We start from the raw sequence: 10,653 nt of genomic DNA, 5'->3' as shown, positions 1-10,653 counted from the left end.
AAACATGGTACACATCCATTCCTTTTGTTCTGTAGTTTATGTGTGTGCTTTTGAGTTCAACACAACATTTAATCAGTTTAACCTCATCGACTGAGAGCTGCTCAGGTGCATTTAGATAAACTGACAGATCCATGTTTCTCTGCTGGTTGTGACAAAGTATTAGATTTGTCTTAAAATACATGGAATTTAAATCTAAGACTGTCCACCTTGTCGTTTTAATTTATGAATGCTGATAGATCTGTTGCAGATGACTTTGAGTCTGCTCGTGAGTGAAACTGAAGTGCAGTTGTTCTTCCGCTCCAGTAGGCGGCGGAAGCGGCTTCACGTTCAGTCTGAGCGCTTCCGATGAGTGACAGAATGACGCTTGTTGTGACAACATGTGCAGACCGTTTAAAATACAGATCCTGCAGATGACAGCTCAGTGACAGTGTTTTTAATATCACTAAACAGCATATATTCCAGCACATAAACAAACAAAACCGACACCCGCTGCGATAAAGTGCAGGAATCGAGAGACACTGTAAGTAACTCCACACATGCAGCGCTCTTCTCTCGCACTAAACATTAAAGTACTTACTCTTTACACTTCAGTCGTTATTTACTTTAATAGCCAAGTATTTCAGTTTTGATGTGTCATTATTTCCTCTGATATGTTGTAGCTGTGCTCCGCTGGCAGTTTTATGTGATGTTATGATTTATGTTATGATGAATTTCATGTGTTGTTTTTAATGTGTCTCCACGCGGACACTAAAGCACACACACGCGTGGATTTGTTCATGTGTTGTTGTTTTTTAACCTAAAATCTTGTTTAAATAGACTACTTGCTATTTGACAGCTAAGGCAGTTGTTTACACGCCTATGTTTTTATGTACTATTATTTATACTAACTCTTAAATTCTGATGGTTTAGATGTACTATATAAAGTAATGTCTTTCTCTACAGATTAAGGGATGTGTTTGAACAGAAGCAGAGCTCTGGATGTGTGGACAGACTTTCACCGTAATGATGGACATCCGCTCGTGGACAGGTGAGACTTCTAACTTGTGTTTTTGTTTTGTTGTGTACTAAACATGTAGGTTACCATCGTTTTCTTTTTGGAGGGTCACCCCTCTGGAAAGCAAATGATGGTAACCTAAACAGGTGGGGAAGGGACGGCGGAGCTGAAAATTTATACAGCTAAAATTTTTATCTTTTTCTGTCAAGAAGTATAACCCCTGCTGGACATGGTGCCGAGGGCTCGGGGGGGACCCAAATCGTCCCCATCCCTTCATTCACACAACACTCACTCATATCGCGGAGATCTGGCTGGGATCGAACCAGCAACCTCTGAACCGTGAGGCAGCACTCTTACCTGTGAGCCACAGATCTCTTGCTTAAACTTGTGAAGGAACTTATATTTCACTGTTAGCCTGTATGTGATTTTTACAATAAACCAGTTAAAGCTTTGGCAGAGTCATTTTTCAAATCATCCTTACCCTTCACTCACATCGGGCCGGGTTTGAACCAGCAACCTCTGAACCGTGAGGCATCAGTTATCTGAACACACACCAAGCTGGGATTTGAACCCATGCCTCAATTCCAACTTCATCAGCCAACAACATGTGCTTAACCACTAACCCATTGTGGTTTTCACAAGTGGACATAGCTTTTGTGGCACTTTGTTGAATGTAACAACAACAATATGAAATGTACAGTAGTGAGATTTGAACTCCGCTCTCTTAGATGAAAGTCCAGTGCTTTATCTGCTGAGCCACTGAATCTCTGGAGCTGTTTGGTGTTCTGGATGAGGTTTTATTAAGAACTATGTCTGAACTAATGAAGAACAACAGTATTTCTGGGATTTGAACCCAGACGTTGGCAAATAGTAGAGAAATTCTCCTTCACTGAGTTTGTTGCATTTTCCTAGTTTTTGATGTTTAGTTTAGCAACAGCATCATTAACAATTTAATAAGCAATGGTGGGATTTGAACTCAGGTCTCCACGATTAAAACACAGCACGCAGTCATCTGAGCTACTCAGTCTGTGGAGCTGAAGGTAGTTTTGGAGAGACTTTTATTGAGGGCTTTTAATGATGTTATGAAAAACTGTAAATTGCAGAGTTTGAACCAAGATGCTCGTGTTTGAAGGCAAGCGATTATCCTCGGCGCCACAGCGTTTGTGACATCAGGGTTTTATTGAGATTTTGACTTTGTTTTACATGACTTGAACTCAGGACTACAAGATCAATGTATTAACAAATCATTCAGATTTAAATGTACAAACAATCATAATTATCTTCAAGAACTTTATTGATTCATCAAATGTCAAAATCAAGTAGATAAACAAACACACAAAATGTAAATAGCATCATTTGTTAATTTTTAATTATTATTATTTATTTTAATAAGAAACATAGGGTCCAACAAACTTGCCTGGAAGTCTCTAGTGATCCTAAACACCTCGATTAGCTGCTTCAGGTGTTTTCAATCAGTGTGGAGCTAAACTCAGGAAAGCGGTTCAGCAGGAGCAGGATCAGACAGCGCTGTTCATAATGCAGTTTTACAGATAATTGCAGATACACGTGTTGTCCACAAAGTGGTGCTGAGTGCTGATCTGATCTCATGCATGTGTCTGTTCTATTAATTATTAAAAATAAGCAAAAAACATAGACAACAGAGACAACACACAACAATCACTGTTTAACTGTGAACAAACATGGTACACATCCATTCCTTTTGTTCTGTAGTTTATGTGTGTGCTTTTGAGTTCAACACAACATTTAATCAGTTTAACCTCATCGACTGAGAGCTGCTCAGGTGCATTTAGATAAACTGACAGATACATGTTTATCTGCTGGTTGTGACAAAGTATTAGATTTGTCTTAAAATACATGAAATGTAAATCTAACACTGTCCACTTTGTCGTTTTAATTGATGAATGCTGATAGATCTGTTGCAGATGACTTTGAGTCTGCTCGTGAGTGAAACTGAAGTGCAGTTGTTCTTCCGCTCCAGTAGGCGGCGGAAGCGGCTTCACGTTCAGTCTGAGCGCTTCCGATGAGTGACAGAATGACGCTTGTTGTGACAACATGTGCAGACCGTTTAAAATACAGATCCTGCAGATGACAGCTCAGTGACAGTGTTTTTAATATCAATAAACAGCATCTATTCCAGCACAGAAACAAACCAAACCGACCCCCGCTGTGATAAAGTGCAGGAATGGAGAGTCACTGTAAGTAAATCCAAACATGCAGCGCTCTTCTCTCGCACTAAACATTGAAGCACTTACTCTTTACACTTAAATCGTTATTTACTTTAATAGCCAAGTATTTCAGTTTTGATGTGTCATTATTTCCTCTGATATGTTGTAGCTGTGCTCCGCTGGCAGTTTTATGTGATGTTATGATTTATGTTATGATGAATTTCATGTGTTGTTTTTAATGTGTCTCCACGCAGACACTAAAGCACCACAGTCATGCATGGATTTGTTCATGTGTTGTTGTTTTTTAACCTAAAATCTTGTTTAAATAGACTACTTGCTATTTGACAGCTATGTATTAAGGCAGTTGTTTACACGCCTATGTTTTTATGTACTATTATTTATACTAACTCTTAAATTCTGATGGTTTACATGTAATACATAAAACAACTTCTTTCTCTACAGATTAAGGGATGTGTTTGAACAGAAGCAGAGCTCTGGACGTGTGCACAGACTTTCACTGTAATGATGGACATCCGCTCGTGGACAGGTGAGACTTCTAACTTGTGTTTTTGTTTTGTTGTGTACTAAACATGTAGGTTACCATCATCTTCTTTTTGGAGGGTCACTCCTCTGGAAAGCAAATGATGGTAACCTAAACAGGTGGGGAAGGGACAGCGGAGCGGAAAATTTATACAGCTAAAATTTTTATTTTTTTTCTGTCAAGAAGTATAACCCCTGCTGGACATTGTGCCGGAGCTCGGGGGGGGGACCCACAAATCGTCCCCATCCCTTCATTCACACAACACTCACTCGTATCGCGGAGATCTGGCTGGGATCGAACCAGCAACCTCTGAACCGTGAGGCAGCGCTCTTACCTGCGAGCCACAGATCTCTTGCTTAAACTTGTGAAGGAACTTATATTTCACTGTTCACCTGCATGTGATTTTTACAATAAACCAGTTAAAGCTCTGGCTGAGTCATTTTCAAATCATCCTTACCCTTCAGTCACATCTGGCTGGGTTTGAACCAGCAACCTCTGAACCGTGAGGCATCAGTTATCTGAACACACACCAAGCTGGGATTTGAACCCATGCCTCAATTCCAACTTCATCAACCAACAACATGTGCTTAACCACTAACCCATTGTGGTTTTCACAAGTGGACACAGCTTTTGTGGCACTTTGTTGAATGTAACAACAACAATATGAAATGTACAGTAGTGAGATTTGAACTCAGCTCTCTTAGATGAAAGTCCAGTGCTTTATCTGCTGAGCCACTGAATCTCTGGAGCTGTTAGGTGTTCTGGATGAGGTTTTATTAAGAACTTTGTCTGAACTAATGAAGAACAACAGTATTTCTGGGATCTGAACCCAGACATTGGCAAATAATAGAGAAATTCTCCTTCACTGAGTTTGTGGCATTTTCCTAGTTTTTGATGTTTAGTTTAGCAACAGCATCATTAACAATTTAATAAGCAATGGTGGGATTTGAACTCAGGTCTCCACGATTAAAACACAGCACTCAGTCATCTGAACTACTCAGTCTGTGGAGCTGAAGGGAGTTTTGGAGAGACTTTTATTGAGGGCTTTTAATGATGTTATGAAAAACTGTAGATTGCAGAGTTTGAACCAAGATGCTCGTGTTTGAACGCAAGCGATTATCCTCAGCGCCACAGCGTTTGTGACATCAGGGTTTTATTGAGGTTTTGACTTTGTTTTACATGATTTGAACTCAGGACTACAAGATCAGTGCATTAACAAATCAGTCATTATCAAATCTACAAACAATCATAATTATCTTTAAAAACCTTATTGATCCATCAAATGTCAAAATCAAGTAGATAAACAAACACACAACATGTTAATAGCATCATTTGTTAATTTTGTTATTATTATTATTTGTTTTAATAAGAAACACAGGGTCCAACAAACTTGCCTGGAAGTTTCTAGTGGTCCTAAAGACCTTGATTAGCTGCTTCAGGTGTTTTCACTCAGGAAAGTGGCTCAGCAGGAGCAGGATCAGACAGCACTGTTCATACTGCAGTTTTACAGATAATTACAGATGCACGTGTTGTCCACAAGGTGGTGCTGAGTGCTGACATACTGATCTCATCTCATGCATGTGTCTGTTCTAATTAAAAATAAGTAAAAACATTTCGATGTTTAGTCATAATATTAGTCTGTCAGCTGTTATTTTGATACAGGGTTTAATTAGCATTTGTTCAGATAACCTGCCAATCTTTGCTATAAGTGCATGAGTGTTCAGTCACTCTGACCAGAGTTTGTTCTGTGTGGATCAGACAGACTCACTTTACACCTGTTCTTACACACATCCGGGTAGTGAATATATCTGCCTGCTCACTGTCGCCCTCCTCCTCCATCCAGAGCTTCAGACAGAGACTCGGAGCAGGATGTGGATTGGGAAGCAATGCTTCTCAAGGGGGAGCTGGAGAATACATTTCAGTTCCCCAAAACCAATCAAGCATTAAAATAAATACTGCTTCAGTCTGCAAAAAACACAGAGACAACACACAACAATCACTGTTTAACTGTGAACAAACATGGTACACATCCATTCCTTTTGTTCTGTAGTTTATGTGTGTGCTTTTGAGTTCAACACAACATTTAATCAGTTTAACCTCATCGACTGAGAGCTGATCAGGTGCATTTAGATAAACTGACAGATACATGTTTATCTGCTGGTTGTGACAAAGTATTAGATTTGTCTTAAAATACATGAAATTTAAATCTAAGTCTGTCCACCTTGTCGTTTTAATTGATGAAAGCTGATAGATCTGTTGCAGATGACTTCGAGTCTGCTCGTGAGTGAAACTGAAGTGCAGTTGTTCTTCCGCTCCAGTAGGCGGCGGAAGCGGCTTCACGTTCAGTCTGTGCGCTTCGGATGAGTGACAGAATGACGCTTGTTGTGACAACATGTGCAGACCGTTTAAAATACAGATCCTGCAGATGACAGATCAGTGACAGTGTTTTTAATATCACTAAACAGCATCTATTCCAGCACAGAAACAAACAAATCCGACCCCCGCTGTGATAAAGTGCAGGAATCGAGAGACACTGTAAGTAACTCCACACATGCAGTGCTTTTTTCTCGCACTAAACAATTAAGTACTTACTCTTTGCACTTAAGTCGTTATTTACATTAATAGCCAAGTATTTCAGTTTTGATGTGTCATTATTTCTTCTGTTATGTTGTAGCTGTGCACCGCTGTCAGTTTTATGTGATGTTATGATTTATGTTATGATTAATTTCATGTGTTGTTTTTAATGTGTCTCCACGCGGACACTAAAACACAAACACGCGTGGATTGTTTAATGTGTTGTTGTTGGATTTTTATAACCTAAAATCTTGTTTAAATAGACTACTTGCTATTTGACAGCTAAGGCAGTTGTTTACACGCCTATATTTCTATCTACTATTATTTATACTAACTCTTAAATTCTGATGGTTTAGATGTACAATATAAAGTAATGTCTGTGTTTATCTCTCTCTTTCTCCTACAGAATAAGGGATGTATTTGAACAGAAGCAGAGCTCTGGGACGTGTGGACAGACTTTCACTGTAATGATGGACATCCGCTCGTGGACAGGTGAGACTTCTAACTTCTGTTTTTGTTTTGTTGTGCACTAAACATGTAGGTTACCATCATTTACTTTCTGAAGGGCCTTCCCTTTGAAAAGCAAATGATGGGAACCTAAGTAGCTGGGGAAGGGACGCGGGATGAGAATTTTTATGCAGCTTTATTTATTTTTTTCAGTGTGTGCAAAAGTATAACCGCTGCGGGTCACAGTGCTGGAAGCTCCAGGGGGAGACCGTACTGATATCCCCCTTCTTCAGGCGCGCCTTCACACACACTCCTCCATTCACTCGTATCGCAGAGACCTGGCTGGGATCGAACCAGCAACCTCTGAACCATGAGGCAGCGCTCTTACCTGCGAGCCACAGATCTCTTGTCTGAACACGTAAAGGAACTTATATTTCACTGTTAACTTGTAATTCCACAATAAACTAGCTAAAGCTTTCAATTGTGTGTGTCATTTGAAATGCTGAAGTGAGACTTGAACCCATGCTTCAATCATAGCCTTGAACGACATGGACATTGTTTAGCCAGTAGTGCCACTGTGGCTCTCATGTTGGGTGACGGCATTGGGGCACTTTGTTTGATATAAGGCCAACAAGTTAACATAAGCAATAATGGGATTCAAACTCAGATCTTCTTAAATAAACCACAACACTTTATGAACTGAGTCACTAAGGCTGGTGTGTTAAGTTGTGGTTCAGATGGTATTAAGTTGAGATCTTTGTTTTAAATGAAAAGAAACATTAACATCAGTTTGTTCCAGCTGGGATTGAACCAACAACCTCTGACACCATGAGACAGCTCTTTTATCTGTGAGCCACAGATCTCATGTCTCAGCCTGTGCAGGAACTTTTATTTTACTGTCAACCTGTATGTGACCTGTGATTTTATAATAAACTATCCTGTAAATATGATTATCCACAGTTTGATCTGAACTCAAGTCTCCATCACCATGTTGTACTCAAAGAGCAAGTGTTTATCCACTTGCCCATCAGAGCTCTCACACGTTTGAGTGACCTTGTGGGATGTAATGAGAACAATCTGAACTCTACATACCATGATTAAAACACAGTTTATCACCTGGGCCACTGGAGTTGATGAATATTTAATGGGTTTTTATTGAGAGCTTGGCTGTAAATGATGAAATGATGACTTTAACAACTGTGGGATTTGAACCAAGACTCCCATGTATGAAGGAGAAACATTATCAACTGAGCCTGCGATACAATCATTGTTTTATGAATGGCACTACTGCAAATCGAGTCTAATGAACTTACATGGGTTGTGCCCAAAATCTCCTGTGGTGATTTTTGTGAATTACACTGCTTAAATGAGTTTGCTGTCTCAGGGTGGAATTTTTTTTTAACATGTATTGCTTTAAATCAGATGTCAGTCAGTTTGTACAGCCACTGAGTGAAGTTGAACACACCTTGTATAACACTGACTGCTGTGCATTACACCGTGATGGTGATTGGCTGTGGCAGATGAATATTTAATTAGCTGTCTGTTCAATCTGTGGGAGCTTATGAACAATGTAAAATTTGTAGTTAATAGGAGTTATAGTTCTGTCTATCAATCTCTTTAGTGTTAATTCCATGTTCCAAATGTTCCATGTTAAATTTTAAAATAGGTAAATTCTGTCTGTCATTCTTTTTTGTTTTAAAAAAAGAATGCCAGACAGATTTAAATCAGCCTTTTTCTGCTTTGAATATTTGGTTATAGCCGCAGTTTTTTAACTGACACAATTCCCCATATATATATATATATATATATATATATATATATATATATATATATATATATATATATATATATAGATTACTTTAACAAATCGGAAGAACACTAGCAATGCATATTTTCCCCTTATTTATAGATCTGTGTGTGTGTGTGTGTGTGTGTGTGTGTGTGTGTGTGTGTGTAAAAAAAAAAACATGCTAAATATTTAGATAATATATTTATATTTTGAAAACTATTGTAAACGATTTAATGATAAAAGTGATTTCGAGATTATTTTTTAAACAGACAGCAGCTGATTCGATTAATTGAGTGTCGAATGTGCGCACGGTGGATCGACAGTCTCTTTCACGTGTGCGTGTGACACGTCATTCAGTAGCTCGAGTACGGAAGTGTTTCCACGGACCTGCCATCCGACAGACTGCGCTACTAAAGTACTTCATCCACCATGGGTAGGTCTGAGTGCATTCAGATGTATTTTGTTGGATATGAGGGACAGCTAATTTTTAAATGTAATCAATACGAACGCTTTTCGGTGTGCTTACAAAGTGAAGTTTGTTCATCACGCAGTGGTTCGACTGGAGATGCTAGTCTGTTTGTTAGCATAGCAGATTAAAATATAACTGTTATTGAAAAGCTCAATTTTAAAACATGTTTTACTGTTATTATAGTGGTTTATTTGAATGTGTTTGAGTGCAATTTCAATATGTGTTTTGCATTTAGTATGATTCTGCTGTAAAATTGCTTTAGTTCATGTTTCTCTTTAATATTTTGTTCTGCAATCTCATATAATCCTTATCTTTTGCCAGGGGGCTTCTTTTCCAGCCTCTTCTCAGGCCTGTTTGGCACCAGAGAAATGAGAATCCTCATTTTAGGCTTGGATGGAGCTGGAAAAACCACCATATTATACAGACTTCAAGTGGGAGAAGTGGTCACCACTATTCCTAGTACGTGTTTATGAAGATTTATATCAACAACTTTATGCACGAGATGCAGCGTGAACTAATTTTCTATTTTTTTTTTTTAAACACAGCAATTGGTTTTAATGTGGAGACTGTGACTTACAAGAACTTAAAGTTTCAAGTGTGGGACCTCGGTGGACAGACGAGTATCAGGCAAGATGTTTTCAGTTTGATTTGTATTATACAGATTAAAAAAAGAAAGAAGCCAAGCTGAAAGTCTTATCTTCCTCCTCCACAGGCCGTACTGGCGGTGTTATTACTCCAACACAGACGCAGTGATTTACGTCGTGGACAGCAGTGACCGTGATCGGATGGGCATCTCCAAATCTGAGCTGGTGGCCATGTTGGAGGTGAGATGTAACTTTCTATTGTTATGCTGCGTTGCAAGCACCTTTGTGGAATGGAAATGTTCTATGGATGTCAAAGGCTCCTCATGGAACAAAAGATGCCAATAAAGTCATGCGTCTTGTCTTTCAGGAGGAGGAGCTGAAGAAAGCCATTCTGGTGGTGTTTGCAAACAAGCAGGACATGGAGCAGGCCATGACGCCCACCGAAGTGGCTAACTCTCTCGGCTTACCTGCGCTCAAAGATAGGAAGTGGCAGATCTTCAAGACGTCTGCTACTAAAGGCACAGGCCTGGATGAGGCAATGGAATGGTGAGAGGTTTACTTTTTGGAGAATTTAACTACAAATCCTTTGCGTTGTGTTTATTAATACCCCGCTGTTCCTCTGTATTTCAGGTTGGTTGAGTCACTGAAGAGCCGGCAGTAAATGCACTCGCTGAGACATCTTGTAAATAGGAACTTCAGAGACTTCTTATTGGGTGTCCTTTGGACCAGTGACTGCATTCTTCCTGTTGTGTGAAGGCCGTCCTGTTTTCCCATGTAGTACAGAGACGTTGAGCGGCATTGAATGAACTCTCTACCGACGCTTGTGTTTTTGGTCAACCGTATCCACTACATTTGTGATTTCAGAGGTGTTTTTTTTTTACATTTAGCCTGATTCGGAATAATCATTGCAGCTCAGTTTAGTATTTTGTGGGTAGCTATTTATGACTAACTGTCATTTGTATGCTTTGACTTTGTAATGGCATATTTATATTTGCACAAGTACAGGGGCGTGCACTCCTGTGAAATAAATATGCGGTCAACATGTATTGAATCACCAATAACATCAAAT

General features: G+C 39.3%; 1 protein-coding gene and 1 long non-coding RNA gene across 5 annotated transcripts; both read left to right on the top strand.

Annotated features, from left to right (window-relative positions):
- The first annotated feature begins 8 nt into the window (after positions 1-8).
- On the top strand, positions 9-7,693 carry LOC109060306. Of its 3 annotated transcripts, XR_006157698.1 has the most exons (6): positions 9-520; positions 943-1,027; positions 1,204-3,210; positions 3,643-3,727; positions 6,702-6,787; positions 6,956-7,693. It is a non-coding gene; the product is annotated as an uncharacterized LOC109060306 (long non-coding RNA). The 3 variants fall into 3 exon arrangements; XR_006157700.1 differs by lacking the exon at positions 6,702-6,787; XR_006157699.1 differs by lacking the exons at positions 6,702-6,787; positions 6,956-7,693 and adding an exon at positions 3,905-3,951.
- A 1,113-nt stretch (positions 7,694-8,806) lies between these two features.
- Positions 8,807-10,647, top strand: LOC109060303 (ADP-ribosylation factor-like protein 1). Of its 2 annotated transcripts, none has more exons than XM_042748094.1 (6): positions 8,807-8,964; positions 9,322-9,459; positions 9,546-9,627; positions 9,713-9,824; positions 9,952-10,130; positions 10,215-10,647. In XM_042748094.1, exons 1-6 carry the CDS (start codon positions 8,961-8,963, stop codon positions 10,243-10,245), a joined length of 546 nt encoding a protein of 181 aa, XP_042604028.1. In that variant the 5' UTR covers positions 8,807-8,960; the 3' UTR covers positions 10,246-10,647. The 2 variants fall into 2 exon arrangements, with proteins under 2 accessions (XP_042604028.1, XP_042604022.1); XM_042748088.1 differs by lacking the exon at positions 8,807-8,964 and adding an exon at positions 8,984-9,024.
- The last annotated feature ends 6 nt before the right edge of the window (positions 10,648-10,653 follow it).

This window comes from Cyprinus carpio, chromosome A4 (assembly GCF_018340385.1).
Source record: "Cyprinus carpio isolate SPL01 chromosome A4, ASM1834038v1, whole genome shotgun sequence".
NCBI classification, from domain to species: domain Eukaryota; kingdom Metazoa; phylum Chordata; class Actinopteri; order Cypriniformes; family Cyprinidae; genus Cyprinus; species Cyprinus carpio.
Note: the sequence above shows the minus strand (reverse complement) of the source record. Positions and strands in the feature narration are given on the sequence as shown.

Coding starts and splice junctions, on each gene's coding strand:
- LOC109060303 (XM_042748088.1), top strand. CDS start 8,985: ATGTATTTTGTTGGATATGAGGGACAGCTAATTTTTAAAT. Junction 9,025..9,321: donor GGGACAGCTAATTTTTAAAT/GTAATCAATACG, acceptor ATCTTTTGCCAG/GGGGCTTCTTTTCCAGCCTC. Junction 10,131..10,214: donor CTGGATGAGGCAATGGAATG/GTGAGAGGTTTA, acceptor TCTGTATTTCAG/GTTGGTTGAGTCACTGAAGA.